The sequence below is a fragment of the Seriola lalandi genome, unplaced genomic scaffold, assembly GCF_002814215.2.
Source record: "Seriola lalandi dorsalis isolate HSWRI2012SDOR001 ecotype SW California unplaced genomic scaffold, Sedor1 jcf7180002054899, whole genome shotgun sequence".
Lineage (NCBI taxonomy): Eukaryota > Metazoa > Chordata > Actinopteri > Carangiformes > Carangidae > Seriola > Seriola lalandi.
Genome location: NW_019525451.1, coordinates 581,412 through 605,750, shown reverse-complemented (window position 1 = coordinate 605,750; position 24,339 = coordinate 581,412). Strand labels below are relative to the sequence as shown.

General features: G+C 42.1%; 1 protein-coding gene across 2 annotated transcripts in view; it reads right to left on the bottom strand.

The window, feature by feature from the left end:
- Positions 1–24,339, bottom strand: part of LOC111672371 (dedicator of cytokinesis protein 9-like) — a 48,369-nt gene that overhangs the window by 11,473 nt on the left and 12,557 nt on the right. The window contains exons 1-34 of one of the 2 annotated variants that reach the window (XM_087180290.1): positions 22,997–23,208; positions 20,931–21,047; positions 16,718–16,807; positions 14,654–14,736; positions 13,337–13,406; positions 12,484–12,579; positions 11,443–11,577; positions 11,177–11,351; positions 10,944–10,999; positions 10,111–10,185; positions 9,822–9,962; positions 8,916–9,263; positions 8,745–8,827; positions 8,484–8,606; positions 8,299–8,378; positions 8,009–8,196; positions 7,433–7,498; positions 6,977–7,069; positions 6,588–6,699; positions 6,273–6,391; positions 5,106–5,192; positions 4,895–4,984; positions 4,628–4,743; positions 4,243–4,312; positions 4,016–4,141; positions 3,161–3,232; positions 2,920–3,066; positions 2,691–2,774; positions 2,487–2,598; positions 2,205–2,383; positions 2,014–2,121; positions 1,722–1,833; positions 1,488–1,618; positions 97–211 (exon numbers count right to left, since the gene is read on the bottom strand). In XM_087180290.1, coding sequence (XP_087036416.1) covers positions 97–211; positions 1,488–1,618; positions 1,722–1,833; positions 2,014–2,121; positions 2,205–2,383; positions 2,487–2,598; positions 2,691–2,774; positions 2,920–3,066; positions 3,161–3,232; positions 4,016–4,141; positions 4,243–4,312; positions 4,628–4,743; positions 4,895–4,984; positions 5,106–5,192; positions 6,273–6,391; positions 6,588–6,699; positions 6,977–7,069; positions 7,433–7,498; positions 8,009–8,196; positions 8,299–8,378; positions 8,484–8,606; positions 8,745–8,827; positions 8,916–9,263; positions 9,822–9,962; positions 10,111–10,185; positions 10,944–10,999; positions 11,177–11,351; positions 11,443–11,577; positions 12,484–12,579; positions 13,337–13,406; positions 14,654–14,736; positions 16,718–16,807; positions 20,931–21,047; positions 22,997–23,113 — 3,916 coding nt within the window. In that variant the 5' untranslated portion in view covers positions 23,114–23,208. Of the gene's footprint in view, positions 1–96; positions 212–1,487; positions 1,619–1,721; positions 1,834–2,013; positions 2,122–2,204; positions 2,384–2,486; positions 2,599–2,690; positions 2,775–2,919; positions 3,067–3,160; positions 3,233–4,015; positions 4,142–4,242; positions 4,313–4,627; positions 4,744–4,894; positions 4,985–5,105; positions 5,193–6,272; positions 6,392–6,587; positions 6,700–6,976; positions 7,070–7,432; positions 7,499–8,008; positions 8,197–8,298; positions 8,379–8,483; positions 8,607–8,744; positions 8,828–8,915; positions 9,264–9,821; positions 9,963–10,110; positions 10,186–10,943; positions 11,000–11,176; positions 11,352–11,442; positions 11,578–12,483; positions 12,580–13,336; positions 13,407–14,653; positions 14,737–16,717; positions 16,808–20,930; positions 21,048–22,996; positions 23,209–24,339 lie in introns of those variants that run through there. The other variant, XM_087180291.1, reaches the window with a different exon arrangement.

Sequence of the window (24,339 nt, the reverse complement as noted above, 5' to 3'; positions counted from 1 at the left end):
ATGATGAAATGGTGAGAAAATAGTAAGAAAAGATTGATTCTGGGACTGTTGTTAATATCAACATGTGTCAAACTCAAGTGAAGCGGACTGTCCTACCCTCCGACATGCTCTTGAGGATATGCAGAAAGCACATGAGCAGGTTTTTGATCTCATCCCTGTCCAGTTTGTCACAGCGCAGCACAGTGCTGCCCAGAGCCGACGCACACTGGTTCTGATGCAGGCAGAAAGTCGAGAGAGAGAGAGAGAGAGAGAGAGAGAGAGAGAGAGAGAGAGAGAGAGAGAGAGAGACAGACAGACAACAAAATGAGTGAGAAAAACTTCTTCGTTATCAGACGGCACAGTTGCAGGAAACATCAACACTTCAAAGAGATAGAGAACATCACTCAATCAAGCCAAATGTCAGAGATGAGAAATGTCAAGAATTTTCCTCGGAGGAGAAAAGTTCACATGAGCCAAAAAAGTAACGTTTGCTGAAGCGAGATAAAAACATCAATTGGAGGTTTGAAGAAATACATTCACAGCCACATTTTAGCATCTGAGGGAATAAATGAATCGAGGTCAGTTCAACCTCCGTCGGTATAAAAACACACTCCCTCATGTGGGACACTCAGAGGAGAAGAACGCTGGGAGGATTTTGGACACATTGTACAGATATGTTTTAAATTCACTGGGACTAAAAGTACCAAAAGCATCAAATCTGGTTTCCTGAAACAAATCTGTACAACTGTAGCCAAAAGCTGCTGGAGGAGAGGTCACAGAGGTCACAGAGGTCACAGAGGTCAAACAGAATACTTGTATCAGTATGTTCTCCTCAGGATTTCCATCCACACTCTGGCCTGCAGCCTGCTTGACAGTATCGCTGTCACTGTCCTGCGGCAGGTCAGGGAGGGGCACAGTGAGGAGGGAGAAGTCCATGGTGACCCGCTTAGGTGGGACTCGATCCTCGGGGTCCGAGGGGAGAGGGGGAACGTTGACCGAGTGCCTCCTAGTGAATCTCTCTTTTTGGTGGAGTTGGGAAGTTACAGAGCGAGGAGAAGGGGCGTGGGGGCTCTGGAGGAGGGTTATTATTAGTAATGGGTTTGGTGTTAAAAGAACAAATCTCATTCACTCACAACCTGCATTATGTATGAAAATAAATATATGGACACTATATATACAAATAATGACAAAGGCATAAATATTCCTTATAATATCATCTGAAAACAGCAGCAGACCCTTTAAAGTATCATTAATACTGCAAATGAAGAAAGTTAGCAGTAGGGCAGACAGAGGAAATACATTTTACAACACCCCCACTGGGTTATCTGTATCTATACTGGTTTTATTTACAGACCGACTGAGATTTTAAAGGTAGAAGAGGTGTGTTTGAGAAGATCTGGGCCCCCTTGATCTGTTGGAATCACATTAGGCAGGAATCTTTAAATGGCCATTATGAACAGACAGAAAACACCAATATTATCTTGTCCAAACATCATGCATCCATGTACCTTCTCCAGCGAGTTGGTCTTCTCACTGCTCTTGTCCAGCAGGCTGTTTCCAGAGTCGGTGGAGACCAGGGAGCCTCTGGAGTCTGCGTGGTGAACCGAGCTGACGTTGGGGGTGGAGCTGTGAGGGGACGCTGCAGGGACAGAACAACATGCCAGAAGAGAATATGCATTCGTAACCACTGGACAATTAAATCTTCTGTTAGTTTAAATAAAGATAATGAAGGAAGGAGTCACCTGTTCCAGAGATGACCCCGAACACATCTTTGTGCAGAGCATTTTCTATGCAGCTCCCGGGTTTCTGCGGCGTCACCATCGAGTTCTGCACCAGAGAGTCCTCCCTCGCGTTCTGGGACGGCAACAAAGCGTTAGAGAGCTTTTATTGTGAAAGTACAATAAAAGCATCACCCATGTTGAGCTGTCATTAACCCAGTACTCAATGTTTTGGAGGGACAGCAATTCTGGCACATGCAGGGAATTGCTGGTACAAGCTGCTGTTCAGGTTCCCACCACTAGGTGTCAGGCTTACATTGAGGTTGCTGAGAGGAGCTGACTCCTTGATGTCGAGTCTGTGGACGTTCTCCTGGAGCAGGCCAAACATAGGGAGGTACAGGGTGGCAAGTCTGGCCTGTTGGCTCTGGAGTGACACACAGAAGGTGATCAGGAGGTGATAGACAAAGTTTTGATGATCCGAAGTCGGTCGCGAGGTGTATAACTCACTTTCGCAGCATAGCGGTCGTCGAATGTGTGTTTGATCATCAGTCCCTTGAGCACCTGGATGGCGATCTGACGGATCTCCCGGAACTCCTGAAGAGCCCCGCCCACCTCCCTCAGCAGCAGCCCCACCAGGAAGTGGTTCCGACAGAAATCATCGGTCAGAGAATAGTCCAGCTGGAGATCTGCAGCAAGCGTCAATCAACAGAAATCCCTTTCAAATTACAGACATGAAGCTGTTGCACAGAACAGGATGCAGAGAACAAGCGTGATATCAGTGGCACTTACCTTGGAACCTCTGTATTCTGCCTTTTCCAAAGGGCATGGGCAGATTAAGAGGAACATAATGCTCGTGGCTGCAAACAACCCGCAGGAACTCAAACTTGAACTCATACAAAGTCTGGTAGGAACACAAGAGAAAGTAGCTTTATATAATGATGAATAACTTGGATTAAAACCATTAAAGAAGAGGCAGCGGCTGATCCTTTTAACCTTTGGGTCTCCAGGCATAAAGCAGTTCATGTAGTTGTTGATCTGCTTGAAGACGAAGCCTCTGTCCATGAAGGTGAAGCAGCGCTGAGTGAAAGGGGAACAAATACAGTAAAATGGGAGTGAGGATGATTTAGACACAACTCCACAGTACAGCCTAAACTGAATTTTCCGAGCTCATTAACATATTAAATCACAATGCTGCATTGCAGGCGCAGGTAGGAGTGCCAACCTTGATGAACACTGCCAGGCTGTGGTTGGCATTATGAGCTGCGTCCAGGTTGTCCTTGTATTTCTGGGTGATGTGCGGCATCAGCATATTGACCAGAGTCTCCACTGAGTGGTAGAACGATGCAGAAAAACGCTGGTTCCTGGACAGCTGGACAACAAAAAGGATACAGAGGAGGAAAGATGATTTAGTCTTGGAGGAAAGGGGTTAAAGAAAAGAAAAGGAGACTTAAAACAAGACCGACCTTGACCTTTCCACTCTCCATGAGATAATGCGCCACTGATTTCACCAGAGCTTCAAAGAAGAACCACGAGTGCTGCGACACAAACAAACAAAGTCAGCGCAAGGAAAACTACCATACAATATGTGTAAAGGTTCAAACACAAGATGTCCAAAAAGAAAAATCACTTAAGCTTCTATTTTTGTGCTCAGCAGACATTTTTTCGGAATATGTAAAACTTCATTTGAAGTGAGAAAACAAATATTGAACAAAGAGCAATACTGCCACACAAAGGCAAAAAGCAGTAACTGCATATTTTGTAATAATATGTAGTAATAATAATAATAATAATAATAATGATAATAATTATTATCATTATTATTATTTGTAGAGACTGTGTTGTGCAGTATTTTTAAAGTCATGTTTCATGTTTCTATTCATATTTTCTTGTGTTAATTTAGATTTTCTTGTTGTTTTCACTCAATATTTTTTGCTTCTATTTGTTTGATCACCTGTAGGAAGTCATATTATCTTCTATTGTCAATCCTTGTGTTCTCTAAAATTAATCATTTTTAATTAATCTTAATTAGGTGGAGGCTTCAAATAAGCTAATTTGGGTTTTCTGCTAATCCCTGTGCTGGATGTTATTTATCTTTGCTATTCCATGTGTGTCTTTTTAATTATGCAAATAGAGAAATAAGAAAAAATGTCCAAAATGTCTCATCTGTTTTATTATTATTATTGATGTTTCGACATGTTTTAATTCTGGTTCATCTGTGTAGAAGTGGTTGTTGGGCACAAAGGATAATCTGCCTAAAATAAAAAGAAATAAAAGCCTGAAAACTTTCACCCTGTGACTGTAGCGATGAATGAATTTACCTTTAGCAGCTTGTTGCTAGTCAGGAAGTCAGTAGATGGCTTGAGTATGGCTGTCATGGCTTTGGCCAGCTCCTCGTGGACTGTTTTTACATTGGTGGAGGAATAAGGTTCTGGCTTAAACACAAACTGAGAATAAAGAGGGAGAGAAAATAAATCTGGTTATTACATCTTCATTTCTACAGAAACACTGTCTGCATATGAATAAATATAATAGAGAAGGACCGCACCTTGACATAAGACCTCAGGTAATGCTCAAGTCCCTCTTCATGACACTGAGCCACAACATGAACCATCACCCTGAGGAGGAAGAAAGACAGAGAGATAATAATATGAAAAAGTCATAGAATAAGAAAGGAGGATGTGACGCTTCCTACAGGGAACAAACCAAATACAGACAGAACCTTTAATACATTTAAGGCCCTGACACCTGTGCACTCACCTTCAAAGACTGGTACCACACACAATGAGATATAAGACACACACATGGAGTGTGTGAGCTACAGGTGATTCAGGCTATTGAAGAAAATCAGGGGAATATGCTGCTTTGGAATAAGAACCAGATAAACGTTCATCACATGTAACATTTCATACATGTGTGTGCGTGTGTCTTGCCTGGTCACGTTGACAGCCACATCCTCATGCGTGGCTCTGGTCAGGACACAGAACAGCTGGTTGAGGACGGTGGGCAGGAAGTTGACCATCACGTGACCCTCCATTGCATGGAGACTCTAGAAAGGAAATCAGAAAAGACAAAAACATGTTGAATGTGGCTTTTTCGTGTTCCCTTCAATGTGAGGTGAAAAGACTGTATTTGATGGGGCATGAATGATGGGGTGTGTTTTCCCTGAGGGCGCTGGAAATAAACGGAGCTGTGCAGACCTTCAGGTATTTCACCAGCTCCCCCTCTGATGCTTGTTCTGACATCTCCATGTTTTGACAGTGGTGGAAGAAGTTGTGCAAGTGCTGGTCCTAAAGGAAACAAGTTATTCTAATGTATATTTCACTTTTCATCCGGAGATCAATGAACAGACTGTAATCAAATGAGTGTGTGTGTGTGTGTGTGTGTGTGTGTGTGTGTGTGTGTGAATACCTGAGTGTAAACCGTGGAAACAAGATGAGTTGAGACTTTGAATAAGGGTTTTCCTCCATCGACCCATTTGATCTCTGAGGCTGAGTGCTGCGATAACAAGTGGGCAATAATTACTGAACTGGATACTGAATAAAAACTGCACTGTGCCAATGCATATACAACATGATCATACATTAAATGTTTAAATTATTTCACTATCTATAATCTTTGTACTCTAGGAGAACATGCTGATTCGGTACATGGCTGAAGTGTACTGTATAATAGACACAATAAAGCTTTTTATAACTGGATTCTTATGAAACAAAAGGCACAAATTAAACAAGACACAAGTGCACTAGCACTGGAGAATGAAGCAGAAAAACAGTGATTTCTTGGGAAAGCAAATTAGAAGCATCCTGGTTTTGACAGTTTTTTTGTTTTTGTTTCATTTAGAATTAAAACTGTATGAGGCCAGTCAGTGTTAATCTACCCTCAGAACTGCACAGTGTTGAAATTATGGATAGTTCAAACAAAGGAAACTTCCTTTTACAAATCAAAGATTAGTCTTTTAAGGCCCTTAAGGAAACACATGTACGCAGACAGAAATCCAGTTTCCCTCCGACTGACTAAGTAGATGTTACAAAGACTGTAGAACAAAGATTGTAGAAATCTTGAATTATTTAAACAGTGAAACCACAGACACAAAATGGTTGTGGGGTTTTTTTTTTTTCTTTTCTGCCTTTTACACATGCAGTTGAATTTAAGAGCATCATGCACAAAAGCCACATACATTATACAGTTTTAATTACATTTACATTAAACGCATTAGCCATAGTGGTAAAATGCTATTGATTGTTGGCTTTAATGGATCACATTTTAATACTGATCAGATTTGCAAGCATTTTATGTGCAAGCCTTTTGGATCTCTATAAGGCCCCAGTCCTTTTATAGTTAATTAGATGTTTATCCATTAACCACTAACTGAATCTAAATTGTTTTGGAGCAATATGTGAAAATACTTTGTGCTACAAAACAACTCAGGTCTAAAGCTCTTACATCCTTAATGCAGCAAACAAACAATGACTTGCAAAAACTTGTTCCAACGTGGTTCTGGAAGCTCAGCAGGATTTGGGTTCACCTTTAGTGCAAAGCTTTAAAAAAGTAATAATAATCATCTTTTCTTCCCACCTTGGTGACACCATCCTGGGAGCCCAGGTACCCGGCGGGTAGATTGGCAGCCACAGACAGCTGCTGTTCATTCATGATGACTCTGCCATCCCTCAGCAGAGGCAGCCAGGCTGAACCCACTGTGGGTGAAGAGCAGGTACAGTCACTTGTTTGTAAAGCAGTGGTTGCAGCAGCGTGACAATCGGAATTTCAAATAACTCCACCTACTGTGTAAAGTCTGCCTGTATCAAACATTAACTGGTTATATTGTCAGACATATTAAATCCCTGCTCTTGTTTCCATTCTGTGGGAGAAGCGATGAGTGAAAGCTCCCACCTGGAGTCTCCACTTGGTCTTTCTTCTTGCTGTTGCTGTCACAGCTAACGTGATAGAAGGTGAAGAGGAGGTGATGCTTCTCGTGCAGCTGGGTCGGCAGCTCTATCTTTATCTGGAGGCGAGAAAAACACACAGATTCCTGGGGTTGGTTCCCTAATTCAGAGGAGGCTTTGTTCGGGAAAATGAAAGTGAGAAATGCCTGTAGAGTATTTCCGGTGAAGATTCAAACAGTGTGAGAAGGAGTGACAGGTACCTACATACTTCAAAACACTGTGAGCATATGCCATATGTCTCTCTACTGGTGTTTTTTTAGCAATTAAATCAGCTGCGAATAAGAAAGATTCCAATATCCACTATGCTAATATGAGGAGCATGAACATGGATATCACCTCATCGTAGAACTCGGGGTTCTGCTGGTGGTGCAGGATGGCTGCATACGCCTGCTTAGTGAATAGAGGAGCTCCTGGACGACCGTAGATGCACTGCAGGAGGTAATCAAACACGAGAGAAAGATGAGTGCGTCTTTCTACATGTAACATCACAACGTTAATGAATGAGGTTGTAGTTGTTGGTTTGCAGAGGTGTAACGTCTGTCCATGTCAAATCCTGCAACCAACGAGTCCCAAGTCAAAAAAACAGCAAGTCAAAAGTCAAGTAAAGTCCCAAAGTAAAGACCCAAGAGTCCCAAGTCAAAATTCCCATGTGAAGACCAACAAATCAAAAGTCAAGACCAATGTGTTCCAAGTCCTAAACTAATCAGAGTCACATGCGACTCGAGTCAACACCTCTGTTGGTTTGAATTCTGTCATTTGAACTTCTGCAGTATACATGATATGTTACTGCACCTTCAGTGGCTGAGCTTCATCCTCATCAGAGTCCTTGAATTCAATGCACACAGCGATGTTCCTCGCCTGAAGAGAGGAGACGAAAAGTGGTGAAGAAAAAAAAAAAAAAAAAAAAAAAAAAAGAGGCAAGATTATAATGGAAAAGCAAGAATTAGTTCCATGACCTAGAATCAATTTCATGCCAGACACCTTCACAACTGTGCCTCTGTGCGTCTATTTCAGGTGTCTGTTAGTTTCAGGAAAATATTTCAGGCTGAGGATTGCCAGCTCTCGTTAAAATAAAAGAGTGCAGAAAGACAAATGAGGGAGGGAAGGCAGGCTGGGTTCCTATATGGAGCTGACCTCAGGAAAATAACATCCCACTATTAATATATTAATCAGAAGCTGCTGCTGCTGCTGCTGCACAAGGATAATTCTATCCAGCTCTGCTGCTTGGCTGAAGGAGCTTGAGGCGGTTGCCAGTTGTCCCACAAAATGATAAGAGAATGTCTGCCAAACAAAAGCATTACTTTCCAAATAGAGTACGGCATTCTGTTGCCGTTAGCGTTATATGCTACGGATCCTTGCTCTATGTACCTTAGCAAAGGATTTCTGCCCATCGTACTTGAGGAGTTTGGGGTAGACATAGAGGTGGTTTTTATAGATGGTGAATGGCTGTGAGCACTTAGCAATGCAGGGTACGAACTCCTCCACCTCCAGGAGAGCGCTGCCTGGCCCGTTGCCTTCAAAGTTCCTCACAGGGATATAGGAGGAAGTGACACAGTCTGCAAGCAGGAAATGGGAGGAGTTACGGAGTTCAAGCTTAAAGTCTTATGATTATAAATAGATGGCTCAACGTGATTTTGTAAATATTTAGAAGGGTTTACTTGTTACATCCGGAGCCACACTGTCAATAGTTACATCTAAGTTCCCTAAGAGCACAGGGAGTTTGGCCATTTTCTCTGGTCTGTTGGGAAAACAGAGACGAAAACAAGCGATTATAAAAATGTATTAAAAACAAGTTATAGTGGTATCTTAAAAACAGGGAACAAGAGAAGGAAAAAAAACGCACTTTCTGAAGTCAGTGAGCAGTTTGAACATGTCCTCATCTGACAGCTTGCTGCTGTCCTGTCTGTAAAGAGCTGAGAAGCGAGCACTTTTGTCCAAAGTTCCTGACGCATCTTTGAACACAGGCCTGCAGAGACAGAAAATAATACATTTCATGCACTGGAGAAAGAGCAAATTTTTAGTCTACATTAGTGGTTTAAAAACTTGCACCAGACTACTCCTTCAAAGACTGAAGACTACAGAAATGCACGATGGTTTTTTATACCTTGCAGCCCAAGCGAAGGGCATCCTGTACTGTCCCAGTCTGCTGCAGGCTGTCTTTGCATTCTTCAGCACCTTCTGAGCCATCTGCAAAAGAAAACAGGAGATTCATTTTACTAATTAATCAAACAAGAGGACGACTGTTACTGAGATACATCTCTGTAAATGTGCATACCTTCGCAGAGTCTGAGCTCTTCATATAGGGTTCAGTGCAGTGAGTAATCCCTCCCTGCAGGACCTTCTCAACCCTGGCCACTAGGAAGATGTCTGGATGGGGGCATGTGACTGAGAACACCCCCTGTCTGGGGTAATCGAGAGCCCCCTCTGGGAGCCCACTGGCCAGCCTGCAGCCTCCCAGGAGACCGTCATCTCTGCTGCCGTTGATTTGCAGCTCCTGCCCGCTACCAGAGCCTGACGTCATTTGTCGGACCAAAGGATGATTGAGATCCACGTGGAAGTCGGCTGAGATCTTTCTACTGTTCTGGACGTCGAAGAGGGACAGAACCACATAGAAAGGCTCCACCTTTGATGAAAGAGAAGAGGAGGGAACATATTTTTGTGGTGGAGGACGAGAGGCAAACAGAAACAGTTCGGTTTAAACTGATCCTTCCTAATGCGCTTCTCATTTTCCATCAAGTGAAAATGTGCCATTCATCCTCCCATTCACTCTTTCCACCGTGCGTGTCCATTACACATTAAACCCACTTGTGAGTGAGTGTGAGAGTGTAGCAGAGCTAATAGCTGTGGTCTCCCAGCTGAGCGCTGAGAGTAGAGGAGGACTCGTTGGAGAGCGACAGCAGGAAACCAGCCTCAGATTGATGCTAATGCATGGTGGGAGGCCCAGGCTGGTTGCTATGGTAGCATGGTACCCTTTGCCAACAACACCCGTTTTGACGGCGGAGAGCCAAGTGGCCCATCTGACCTGTCTGTGATCTTCTTAACTGATTTAGACCTCGCCCTCGTTTGCTAAAGGACATTTCCTGAAATTAATCTGGAATCACTTGTGCATCAAAAATAGATAAAAATAGATAGAAAAACACCGTCGACTCTATTTGACTGGTGGGTTTTCACTGAAACATACATTAGTTGTCGGCCCTTCTTCATTCTCTGCAACACAGCCCTGCAGGTTGAAAGACAGGTCGTTACAGCTGACCAGGACTCTCTTCCCAAACTTCTCTTCAAACTGCCGCACGTCCGGCTCGATGCCGGAGAAGTCCAGTTTCTGCAGAAACAGGAGATGTTGTCAGAGGGCTTCAATCTGTATTGAAATCAATAAACAGCAGGAGCGCAAACTGACATCTGTGCTAGTGAGAATTCAAACACTCATACAGACTGCACAGGACTCTGTGGGTAGGTATTATCTTCGTCACCTGTGTGTAAGGGTCCAATGTGAACAGTTTCAGCCGAGCTTCACTTCGCATTTTGGACTCAATGTCTCTGGCAGTCTGTGAAAAACAAAGCAAAAACTGTAGTTCAAAATCATTGTGATTTATCATTCAAAAGAGAAGCTTATGAACAATGTACCCCAAGGACAAAACAACGTTAATTCAAATCCACTTTTGTCTTTGTGAAGTCCAAGTCTGCTCCCGTTATCTTCACATCTCTCCTCCTCTGTATTTTTCTCACAAGGATTTCGTTTACTTTAAACCAGGTTCTCAAACTTTTTCACACAAATTAAGTTGAACAGTTTGTCTTGTGGGAAGATGTTTATTTGAAAAAGTTAGAAGGTCACATTTGAAAGGTTGAGTTTGTAAGAAAATAGTTTTATTGCTGCACAATAAATATATGGACTGTATTTATATTCATTAATCTGAGATTTCTTTCTGAAAACAGCTGTGGTCCTGTGTTGATATAAAACATTTTTGCTTTAAGACTTAAATACAAACTACATCTTTAAGTGTTTGTTTTCAGACTGCCATGTTCCACTGATGTTCAGCACCGATGCTGGCCTCATCTGGCCTCTACATTTGGAGACCATACACAGTATACCAGATGTTTGCTTGGTTAGCAACAACAGGAAAATGTGGGAAGCTGGTTGCAGAAAATACATCTGTTTAGCTATGCCACTAGAAGCAAACCTCCAGTTACAGTTTGCACATCTGGATATCCAAAGCAGCTCCTCAGCAAACTGATGCATAAAGGTTGAGCTGCAGGTGCTGAACATCGTTTTAACATGTTGTTGTAGATGGAAAAAACAACCCACCTGAAAGCTGTCTTGAAAACTTCCGGAGGAGAGGTCTGTTTTTCCATGTTCCTCATCTGTTGGAGAGATCAACATGAGCCCTGTGCTTAAGCAATTATATGAAAACATAATGACGTGTTGGTTTCTCCACCTCCATGAAAAGGGAAGGAGAATTATTGATAATGAAGTTGTATGTCGGGAATGAGCAAGTTGCATAAGGAAGCTGGATATAGGAAAAATGCACAAAAACACACCATCATGCAGGTCTCCATTCCTCTTCTCCTGCATGGCCTGTTCAAAGCTGCTGTGGAGGATCTTGTTGAGGGTGGTGATCCACTCCTCCATCTCTGCTTCACTGTCGGCAGCCAGCAGGAACGTGCTCTTATCCTGCATCTTGAGCTCAAAGGCGAACCGACGCACTTTGCTGTTCTAAAGATAACAAAACCCACAAATACTAAATTAAATTAATATTTCTAAACTCACTTTTAGTCTGTTGTATGGTTTCAAAGGGCCCTAGTACCTGAACAACCCCCATGCATGAGTCAAGGAAGATGGTTCCTTTGGGTTCTTTGGAGGTGTTCTCGTCTTTGTAGAAGTTGAGGTTGTAAGACCCATCTCCAAGCTGAGCCAGATGGAAGTACCTTCTCTTGAAGGACTAGAGGATGAAAATAGAGTTAAACGTTAACATTGCAAACTGCTTCTTCCTCTCTAAAAATACCGTGGAGGTGGGGATGGGGCATGGGAAAGCTCAAGGGTGAAATTAAAAACTATGTCAAGTTACGGGCTCCCTTTAGTAAAGGCTGATTTGATTTCCTCATGTTCAAAGGGAGAAAGACAATGCTGTAATGAGCTGCTACTGATCAGCTGAGCTTTGCTCTCGAAATAACACAATCAACTTACTCTGTAAATTTGACTTTACTCAGCTACAGCTAGCTTGTTGTTTGTTTAATCATAACATTTTATTAACTTAAAGGGGCTCTTCATCAAAGCATATGTCATATCATACAGTGGGTTTCCTGAAATCATTAAAAATAATTCTGCTAATGTTTCTAAATAACTTCATTTGATGAGTTAAGTAAATGATCAGTTGCACATTCAGTCAAATCATGTCGAGCTCTGAAAAGTACGGTGGCCCTGAGAGCTCAACACACTGCAACTTATAAAAGAAAATATGAGCAAATAGACAAAACACAAACAAATTCAGAAAACGTCTTCAACAATTTAACACCACACGTGCTGCAAATGCTCACAATACAACCTAAAACAGTATTTGCAGTGTGTTTGTGTTTTTTATATTCTGAAATGTGTGTGTTTTGTCTCACGAGTTAACAGAACATTGTTATTATTAATAATGAATTCCAGCTTATGATTTTAAGTCATACTGTTGTTGAGGAAGAGAAGGAAGTTTTTACAGAGAAAAGACACAGTTGCCACAGTGGCTTAAAAACAGTCAACATTAAACATTAAAAGGGATCCGTGTTGCTTTTAGTGTCAAAGCAGAAAAGAATGAGGGAGTAGGTTCATTTAATCACAAGTAAAACTTTCACTCCTCTGTACTCACCCGCATAGTAACACTGATCGCACTGTTCATGTTGCCTTTGTACAGCCATCCATGTTTGGACACTCCTCCCTTCTGAGATCCGAGGGAGGCCGTGTCCTGCAGGGGTGGGGAGCAGAGGACACACATTAACGCATAACTTCAGCCTTTTCATGAACAAAACATTTATATCTAGAGTATATACTGTATATCATTAGGTCAAAACATATACACACTCCCACACACACGTTAATTTACACATTTTACTTTGGAGGAGAATCCTGCATCGACTGTCTATTCAGTCCTGAGAAGAATCCTCTTCATTAAGATCAACACTGCACTTCTCTAATCCCAGGTGATCTCAGCCATGACGATGTGTCCACTAAAGGTCACTGACCTTCAGTTAAATCAATGCCCAGAGCGAGGTAATGATCGGGAAGGGATGTCCGTTTAAAATGCTACAAATGTCATGAACAGCCAGAGGTTGGCTTGTAAAAGAGGAGTGAAATTATGTTGGGTAATAAATTAAAAGAATAGTTTTTCTTGTGTTGTTCAGTGAGGCCTAGAGAAAGGTTGAACTTATTGCCCTTGTAAGGTCATTGTTAATAAAAAAAAAGCGAAACACAACTGTCTTTGCTGGTTTAAACGCAGTTCCACCTTGAGGCAGCGGAAAGCGGCTGACCAACAAAAACCTGGTCTTCAGTCAGTGGCGCAGGATCTCACTGTTATTTTTAAAGGCACATTATCAAGAGAGTAATATAAGAATAAGAAGGTAAAATGTGCTTCAGATGTTCGGATAAGTCAGAACTGTGAGAGGACAAACAGTGTTTCCTGAATGAAGGAATGAGGAGGGAAAGTTTGCGATTAGTGGCTGTACCTCATCTTTTTCCACGTCTTCATCCACCTCAAACAGGTGAGCCGCCAGTTTCTCAGGTCGTAACACCTTACTGAGAGGAAAGGTAGAATATAGGTCACAACAACAAAACATAAACAAGAACACATACTGTATGTACCCAATACCAATTTGATCAAATCCATTTTTATCACTTACGATATACATAACAGTACAAAGGTGGTACAAGGCTCTATCCTTGGAAAAGTCAGAGGGAGGATGTGATATTGGTAACCAATGCAAAAATATCGGGATAGAAATAATATGATCAAGCTTCTCAGGTCTAGAGATCATCTGGCAGAGAAAATGCACTCAAACAATCAGGATTTCTGCCTCTGTGTCGGACAGATTCACACAGATCTTGGCCATGGTACATTTTTAAAAGGGCAGATTTGATCACGTGTCTCAAAGCTAAGAAAGGATTAAAAAAAGGGTTAAAAACTATAAACCAAATTCTCGACTGTGTGGCTCTAAGAAATATTCTGATGTTTGAGAATTCAAAATAAGTTTGTTTTACTTTATTTCAAGACTACTCAGGAATGTTTCTAACTTTAGGATTTGGCTGAAACACAGCAGCTGCTTCTCCTGTGAGCAGCTCAAACCCCAGACGGACAGTTTGCCCTTTGACTTTTACAAGAACCCGGTTTGCTCTGGGGAATGACTAGCGTAAGCAGTGTCGAGGCCAAGGCCAGGGCTCCTCTAGTTTCTACTCTACAATGTTTTAAACATGACACACAACATCTGTAAAGCACATTCCTGTCCTGAAGGAATTTGGCTCAACCTTAGGACAAATAATGCATTGTAGGATTTCCTTTATGTTATAGTGATATCTATCAGCAGCAGTCCCAGAATAGCCCTGCTTATCCTTGGTAGAAAAACATAGGAAGCTTTCTATTGTTGTTGTGGACGAGCTCGGAGACTCCGAGACACAGGTTTCCGTGTTTCTAGGGTTCTGGCTAAAACATTCACGTTGGCTGTACACAAAGGGCAGACATCAAGATTTACAATAGGCTTTGAAGTGCATTTGAGGTAGAGTGTGCAGTGGACACAGCAGACCGTTAAATATAAAATAAGTATAAAGCTTTACACACTTAAACAGCAAAATGGCATGTTGCTTTGTAAAGTAACACATTTCAACCATCATTTTTTTAAATTAACACTATTATGTGAATTTACTTGTCATTTAAAACAATAACATTGAGGAGCTGCTTGAGAAAATAGCTAATTATATAGATAGTAACAGTCAGTTTTGTTTAATTCAATTATTAAGCACGCACACACACACATTTCCTGTGCACTCACTTTGGGAGCTGACGGAAGTCTCCAGAATACTCCTCATACTTGTAATTGACCACATGCCAGTCGGACTTGTAGGTTTTGATACACTGCAGAGACAGAAATTGAAGAAGGGGTGAGGAGTCGTTTCAACAGGAGCAAATGTGATTATGTACATGGTCCAGACACGGACGGGCTCAGTTTTCTAAAGTCATCTCGGAAAAAGTAGTGGTGTGTTTGATTTCCATCCAAAAACTAGAAATTTTATTGGATGGAATTTGCTTCTGATCTTTTTTTTTTTTTTTTTTTTTTGGTTGGACTTGAAGGAGTTTCAGCAGATTCAACTTTAAAAAGTAGCCTCACCGTTTTAGTGCTAAAGCCACTGAAATGCATTAACAAGCACAAATATTCACCACAATATAAATCTCTCCAGTTGTCCTGGAACAAATCTATCACAGAAAAAAACCTAGAGAGAAGATTAATATTAAAGGAGGGGTGAAAAATTTTAAATTTCCCCTCCTCCCTCATAATAACACTCATATTTCTGGATGGCATGTTAGCTAAAGTGGTAAATTAAAGGAGCTTGCTCTGTAACAGACAATAAAACATGTGACCTTCTTCTCCAACAGGCTGGATTAAGACCAAATGTGCTCAGGAGGTAGAACGGGTCATCGCCCACTAAAAGGAAGATCGTGGTTCAATTCCTGGCTCTTCCTGTCCAAGTGTCATATATATATATAGATATATATATATAAGTGCAGTCCATTTCCATTCTTTATGCATCTCAAGATCCAATGAGTGACTTGATTCAATTGTAGCATGACATGTTTTATTGCAGTGCTTGCAGATACACTTTTAAACTGCAGAGCATCTCTCTGGATTGGACCTCGTCTCACCAGACCTCTCTCCACAGAGCTGTGTCAGCGCTGGAGAATGGTCTGGCTACATCCATTATCGTTCCGTTATTGAGGAGGGGAAGGCTCCGGCTTGTTTGCGCTGAGCCCAGGATGCGCCTGCAAAACAGTGTCGGAGGGGAACTTGTTTTGGGGAAACGTTTGCGCGTCAAGAGGCAAGAACTGTCACTGAAATGGCTGATTACGCACAAAGAAAACGCCACAAGAAACAGCAAAGACGTTGGTCGACTGTGTGATTGCACGACCCAAATCTTCAGTGTGTAGGTTGCTAGCTCGAAAGGTTGGATAGAAAAGTACACTGCCTGGAATAGGCGCCGAAATTACAAGAGGAGTTTGCTGAAGAACAGGGGAAAACTGGGGCTGTAATTGTATGTGGAGAGGGGGGTAAAATCACATACATGACACTGGAATCACCCCATAGAGAAATAAATCCTATATAATGCTGTGATTCAGAGAAATACCATTAGATTTTGTAACATCTAGTGACAAGGTTTCAAGTCAAAATGTTATATCACTTGGTGTGCGATATTCAACTGCTACGAATTCATAGAATACACACGTTGAGTGAGGGAAGGGGTTACTTTGAGGTGGAAAAATAAATTCTGAGATAGAACATCCCGTCTTTATAAGGACGCACTGCTGGTCCAGATGTCGTTATGATGTAATTCCTGGCTGAAGCCATGGGGGACTATCCCCTATCAGGCTCTGTCAGGCCGCACCCCAACCAGCCCCAGCACACAGCTCCTCTGAAACAACATGACGTGAATCTTCATCTGCGGCCAATACACTGTTAGGAAACGTGTGAGGGTGGAGGACACAAATGGAAGTTCACTTAAAGGCTAACAGCAACGTTTTTGACATGCACTGTATCGGTTTTTCCCTCGTCTCTAATCCACATGAGTGGTCAACAAACATTTCCCTTCTTCACTTACTTTCTCTGAAATCTAATCAGTCTGCTTTACCTATATACCATAAACAGAAGGAATCTTTGGCTGTTTTCACGGCTGAACATATGAGCTCCAGTATCTAATGGGTCTTCAGAGGCAAAGCATCTGTGTTTCTGAATAAAATAAGTGGGCAGGCCTTCGGTCACAGCAGAGAGGTTAAGGCTTTGGCCAAGGCAGACGCATCAAGAATGAACAAGGCCGGCTTATCTCCAGGTATGTATTAGTTTTACCTCTTGGACAAACAGCGAGTCAGCTTCTTTCTCAGCAGTCTCTGGCACAGTGGAGAATAGGGTCCTGCCCTGGCGCCGCAGGGTGGAGATCTGAGGAGAGAGATGGAAAGTAGGCATGAAAAACAGACTGACAGAAGAGGCTGACATAGCAGATTCATTCATCATCATTGTATTTAGTATGTTAACTGACAAGTTATTTTTTGGGCAGAGGAAGTAAACGTAGAGATCCAAAAGATTGTGTTGATGAACCAGTGGTCTGGTCAAATCAGAGTAGCCCTTAAAGGTATGTCTACAACCACTGCAGAGAATCTTCTGCAGCCTTATTCCCGTCCTCATTCTTCCCCTCTGCTAGCCTTATTAGACGCATAGAGCCAAAGAAAGGAGAGCGAGGATCCATAACTGGGAAGCAAAAGGCACCTCGGGGCATCAAGACTGGAGTGCTGGCAAGTCTTCTAAGCTATTGAACGCTGCAGCCGTCATTGCTCCCACTTAGCGCTCTGCTTTCCTACTCAACCCACAAAGATGAGTGGGACACAGTGGCACATTGACCTAGTTTTGTCATAAGTCTCCTATTCTTACAGTGGAAAATATATACAGTTATTGAACCTCTGCCCTCGTTTGTCCAGTTCACTCTTGCAGTAGCTATCGAAGACGTGCCGGTAGCCCACACTGAGTCCAGTTTAATCAGTCCTATATAATCTGTATACAGGTCAAATAAAGTTCTATAATAAAAAAGCACTATAAATCACTGGGGCTGATGATATATTAAATCATCTGAAGTGGGGAAAAATGGGTCATTCAGGCCAATAATGCAGTGGTTTGGCTACAAAAGGCTGCTTGGAAAAACTGAACTGACATTTAGTGCTTTTGTTGTAGCTGAGAAAAGGAAACAAAAAGACTTAAAGTGCCATATTTTACACTTTTCCAGAGTTTTTTTTTTTTTTTTTTACATTTCCTCTCTCAGGCATCTCTCTTAGTAACAACAAGTCTGTGAGCCAATCAGAAGAGAGGAGGCTCTGAGCCTATTCTGATGAAATACGAAGAGGGGATGAGTAGCCTAGGTTAGCATAAATACTGGAAGTAACCCTGTTCATTTAATCTGTACAAAAGTCAAAATAAAAAAATAAAAAACACGAGAACTAAACATGTTAATTAATCAGTAAGCTTTAGAGATGCTGGTAGTTAGAGATGCTCATTTTTTTAGCTTTGGACAGAGCTAAGCAAGCTGTTTCCCTGTCTCCAGCTTCTAGTCTAAGTAAATCATATCCTGGCTCTTGCTTCATGCTGTATTTAGCATGCAGATATGATAGCAGTATTGATCTTCTCATCAAGCTCAAGGCAAGAAAGAGAATATTTCAGAAAATTTCAAGCTACTGCTTTAACTTCAGTGTTATGTAGACAGGCTAAGATTAAACTGCAGGGGCTAAGTTTCCCTGTGATCTGTGACCATAAAACTTAAGTGTGATTAGATAATGGCAGAATTTTCATTCATGGGTGAATGACCAATTATCATTCCCCACTATAACACAGTGGGACACTTCACTTCAGCTGCACTAGCACAAGTTTTAGAGCCTTTTTCTCACCAATTCACATTTTGAACACACAAAGCATGTCCGTTCGACCAGTCACTCAGGGGACACTTTAACCACGGTGTATAGCTGTCAAAAAACCATGAGCAGGAACTGCTGGCTGCCAATTAACAGCATTCCTTTCACAGTCATTAAACCAGAGCTTTGACGGCTTCCACTGGGCCAGAGGAGTCTGTTCCCAGCGGCGGTGGTTCTGCAGGGCAGAGAGGATGATGCAGGATAGGGATTCAGTTTTCTAACATGGAGATATGTGGGCAGAGTAAAGAGGGACAGGAGGAGATAGACGTGTCTTCTGAAGTCTTTCTACTTTGAAAGATGAAAGTGACTGTTTTATGTGCTCATAGGGTTACATGTGTGCAGGGTTGAAACTTTGAAGACGATGGATGGATGATTCTAACCTGACCACAATAGACCTGTTTTAAATTTAAATCTTATAATTGGGTGTTTACGAGCTACATTAAAACTGCACTAAATTCAATATCTATCAAAGGATATGTCTGCATGAATTCAATAGTGCATGAAGGGAAAGATAATCCATAACTCAACACTTCACCTCATTTTACCTCCTAACACCACACTCTCTTCTGCATGCCCCATTACCGTGTGCATGCGTGTGCATCTATATGTGTGCGAATCTGTGCAGCACGTGCACAATGCTGGACCCACATGTCTGACTGGTTCCCCCCTCCCTCCTTCTCCTCAGTCCAGCCCAGTGATGTAAAACATATGGCAGGTTAGACAGATGGACGGACTGGGTTGGACCAGACACACACCCAGACACACATACACAGAGTCCTGGGCAGTTACTAATGGCTGTGCACTGTAGACGGCCTTGTAATGAAAACCACTCATCATCTACTGATTGTGAAATGGTCTGAAAACCGACTGTAGGTTGTAGATTTCCCACCACATACTCTGTTGTTGCTATGAACTTCAAGTCACAAGTGCACTATTCTATTCTCTTATTTTGTTGCCTAAATATGACTATAACACTATTCTCTATATGGCACTAAATCGGACTGAGGAAGGGAAGGTCACAAATACATCATTTACAAAAGGCTCAGTAATTTCCTAAAACAGCTGGGCACTAGTTTATTACTCAAACAGGTGGAAATAGTGCATTTTTGGGGACTATTTTTTGCTGCAGATTAATACATTAATACACTTTTGATGCTCTAGTGAGTACTTACAAAAGCAGGACAGTGAATGTGGGATTAACTCAAAATGAGTGTGTGTTTTTAATAGTTTTTGGAGAGGAAGTCTCGTTAGTAGGATCAATTAATGGCTGGTTTTGGTCTTTTCATGGGGTTTGTAAAAGAAAAATGTTGTATTTTACCAGACTTATCCTTTCAAGTTAGATTACTTGCGATTTCACAAGAGGAATGACAAACATCTGAGCATGAGACTCTTCATGTTTTCACTTTCTTCCTCAAACTGGGAGTGGACCCCGCTCAGACCCATTCTCAGCACCGTGGTGATGTAATGTTGAAACAGTCTCTGAGCTCCTTTGAACACAAGCAACAGATCCACGGAGTGTGCAAATGTTTGTAAGGCTGTCAGCCAATGATTACATTCAGTGCATGTATAACCAATTTCATACATGGGTTCTCCAAATGATATCATAATTTGCCTATATGCTGATCAGCTGTGCTATACTGGACCTGATTTCCGTAGAAGACATTAGTTGAGCGCAGTGAAGCAGAACTTAAACAGCTAAAGCTAGAACATAAAATAATCCTAAAAGACTTTCTAGTGTGTCCATGAACTGCTCTTGGTTGCAACAATTACTTTTAAATCCATCATATAGTTTGTGTGAAGTCCTTCCTAAGTTAGTACTAAAGGCTTTTAGCATTAAGCTACCAGTTAATGCCACCAGCTAGCAATTAGCAACTAGCACAATGCAGCGACCGTTAGTGAGTACTTTGAAGTTTAAACTACTGATTTATTAAATTAGCTTGCTCTATTAAAACTTAGAAATATCTTAGCTATTAAAGGCTTTTAAGAAATTGCTGCCAGTTAGTGCCATAACCTAGCAATTAGCAAATATCAATTAGCAACTAGCAATTAGGAACTAGCTTATTGGCACTACAGTTACTAGCACTTGACACGAGTGAAACAGATTACTCCGCGACCGTTGGCGCTAGTCACGTGCCGTTTTTTTCACCTTAAACTACAGAGTCGGAGCTTTCTAAAAAAAAAAGTATGTTTGTCCGAGTGAGTCACTGACTTCGGTAGTTACACTGACATTAAAAGTTTTGGATAGTCTTACCGTTTTTTTGGGGGGGTGGGGGGGTTGGCGCCTAGCCGCTTTCTGTCTGTGCGGTTATCGTTAGATTCTCATCCGCGCTCATTGCTAGTGACGTCTAGAGTCGCGTCACTCAATTCGACATTCCTATTGGCTCCAATGGGGTGCTGTCCTAGCCAATCAGAGTGTCTAAATCAGAGGCGGTATTAATATTTAGTGCAGCAGACAGTGGTTTCAAACCTCTGCATTAGTGTGGACACAGCCTGAATCAACACCAGATTCAAGGTCACTGCTCCTCCACTGAGTCTGACCTAAATATGAGGGGGAAAGCTAAATGAAAATGTACCTACAGGGCTCAATAACTCTGTCCATGTCTTACCTGGAAGTCATCAGTGGGAAACTGCAGCATGTCCCGCAGAACATCGCTGATGATCTGGGTCTTCCTCTGCAGAAGCACATTCTCATAGTCCAGAGGCTCTATGATCTTCGGCTTCACCTAAATGAGCATATGACAGAATCAGTCCACCTTCTGTATCTTTGTTTTTCTGTACATGTTGATGGGTAATTTATAACAAAGCAGGAGTTTTTCAGTTATTTTTTTTACACATGGCTGTACAAATAATAAGGGTGTCATTGCATGGGTTGTTACAGAGGGAAATCTGGGGTGTTCATTTTGTCTGGACAACAAGATGCCATTGTCCTTTCACAGAGTAACTGGCTGACATCTACAGCAGCAGGAACTGGCACAGAGACAGTGATGAATGTGGGTTAAGAGGGAAGGAGACACCAGACGAGAGCGGCATCATGGGATGGATGAGCGAGAGTTTGTGTGTGTGTCACTGTACCAGTCACTGTGTCATGAGCTCACATGCAAAACCGGCACTAGATTGTGAACAGTGGTCCTTGCAGCGCTCCATATTTGAGAATTTCCAAGAATGGGCATTACCTCTTTATATCACACCCACTGCTGGATATACAGTCCAAACAAGAGACTTCATTCCAAAGTAAATCCTTACAACAGAGACGGCTCTGTAAGCTTTAATGCTTGACAGTAGTTAAGATAGCTGAGACACGATCTTGCAGAGATTCTGCTCCTCCGGCGATGAAGACATCAGCTCTGACATTCCACAGAAAAGACCCGAGGGACTCCACCAGCATGAAAGCCTGATTGTAATATTATGAAATAGATCTTCACATATGACGCACATGTGTAAACAAAGCTTTGATCTATTTAAAGATGAACCAAGACAGAGTTTGAGTTTTTAAATACTTCAAAATCTGGATATCTGACATTGATGGGAATGTTATTTGTTGTATATCTGTTGTAAGGATCAACAAACTTCATCCTCTGAGGAGCATGAGTAAGAATCCATACAGAAGATACTGAGATATTTCACCAGGTATGTATGTGAACATTTTGACCTGCTGGTAAACCAGGAAGTAACAGGATGTTAAGGGATCACCAAAGTATGATAAATATAGAAATAAAATAAAATGGATCAAATCATTTTCACTTGCTCTGTACATAAAGTTGTTGCAGTCTTCTGCCTGAATGTGGCCATTAACCATGAATGTGATCCAGATTATTTGGATTAGCCTCCTGGACTGGATCCAACGAACACATAACAATCCGAGGCCAATTAAACAGACGTCCGACCATAGATTTGTATTTTGATTCGTCCCGACCAGTCCTCCTGATGATGTAATGAAAATATCCCAGCATATCCCTCAGCCCTTTGAATGTAAAGGATCATCTGATAAGTAGAAAATCATCCGCTCTAATTTCCAGCTGGATTTTGGCCATTCAGACAGAAGATAACAACAAGCAGCTGTGACCTGTGTGACTTGCCGGTAATTATCTCTCATGAATACATTAGACAGCCATTGGAGTGATGGTGAAGATTATTATAAAAGCTTCTGAAGATGAAGAGTTTAATAATACTGTTGCCTAACTAGAGAACTTGGATTTATAAGATGGATTTTCTTTGGTTTCTAAATGCCAGTCCTGCGTCTTTATAGAAATGCTTAAAGAAAATATGGCGCTTCCCCAGTGAACCAGAGGTGAACCTCTAATCTTTATCACTGCACCAAATCTGCAGCCAACCTGTCAAAGTCCCCGACTCTGAGCACGGGAGCGATCAATGAACAAAGGGAGCCACAAGTGCCCCGTTTCCTAAAATAAGATCAACATCCAACCCCCTGGAGAGGTGTACCCTCAAGCTGCTATTTCCCATTTCCGTCCAACCCTCTTTAAAAAAAAAGAATCTTCAAAGCTTCTCTTGAAAGAGAATCTAAGAGATTTAAAAAAAAAAAAAAAAAAAACTTGTTTAAACAATCAGAGTACATTTGTGCTATTGAGCAAGAAACTCCCCAAAAAAAGTGAGAGTGGAATTTAGAAAAGCTTTGATTCACTTGTATTTAGAAGATGGCACCGCACAGACTTACCGCTGCCACCTGTGACCCAGCCTCCACCTCTGCCTCAATCTCAGCCAGGCTCTTGTACTGCTGCGGGGACTCTATCACCATCTCCCTCTTGGGGGCTTTGCCTGCCCGGCCCTGCATGCTGCTCACTCCTATCTCTGTGCAGACCTTAAAGTCAGGTGTGAGACTCACTCAGTGAACACACGCTGCCATGGCGTAAAGTTTCCTGCGGTGCTCTGTGAGGGCTGCGAGAGCGAGATTCCCTCTTTACTAAATCACAATAGCCCAGCCTCCCTCTCCCTCTCATCAGAAAGGGTAGGGCCCCTCCCACCCTCACAGCTGTGCAGCTGCACGGCTGGATATGTGTGTGTGTGTGTGTGTGTGTGTGTGTGTGTGTACAGTATGTGATTTGTGAGAGCAGGAGTGGAGGAGAAACGGACCACTCCCCCATTAAAAACTTGGAGGAGGCCCAGAGATCACGTCGTCCTCTGCCTGCTCCACCTGCCTGTTGTGTGTGAGCTGAAAACATGAGGAAGAAAAGATCCTGTATTAAAGATTAGACCCTGTATTTGTACGTATGTGTTACCACTGAAATACTGTGTTGAAGGATATATATATATATATATCTTGCTACAGCATTCCTTATACTGTGTGTCGTCTAATAAACTTGCAAGTGAAAGTATTTCATTCTTTATGATGCGATGATAGAAGAGGATATAAAAGCTGGTCCAGGTTCTTCTTCTAGTATCAGTTGTGATTGTCAGATGGATCCAAACTGCATTACAGTTGAAATCTATAAAAATAACTGTTGGCAGCCACAGTCACAGAATTCAGACACTCAATCTGTGTTGATAAAGTTCCACCCCCCGCTGATATTATGCTCCGCTTTGAACTGCTCCTGCGCCGTATCCGCTGCAGCAGGCACCCACAGCAGGGTCTGTTAAAACACACTTCCCCCTTATCCGGCTCTCAGATACAACACACACACACACACACACACACACACACACACACACACACACACACACACACACAGCTTCGGGAACAGTTTGAGTTGCCCCTTGTTTCTCCATCCAGTCAGCATTCCTTCTGAGGAGAATCACTGGCCTTTAATGTTGAACCAACAGAGGCTGGGGTTGGTGTGTGTTTCAGAATGATGACATTTAAAGTTTTCAAAGAGGAACAACTGAGGGTTCATTTATGCTAATCCTGTATTCTGGAGATTTATTTCTCTCTTATGCTGCATTAGAAAACTCCCAAACCTCAATGATGTTTACAAGCCACCGACTCGTTCTGACTCAACAAGCATGATTAATAACTCATCCAATTATGTCTGTGGGTTGGGAAGTTAGGGGGGTAGGGAGGGA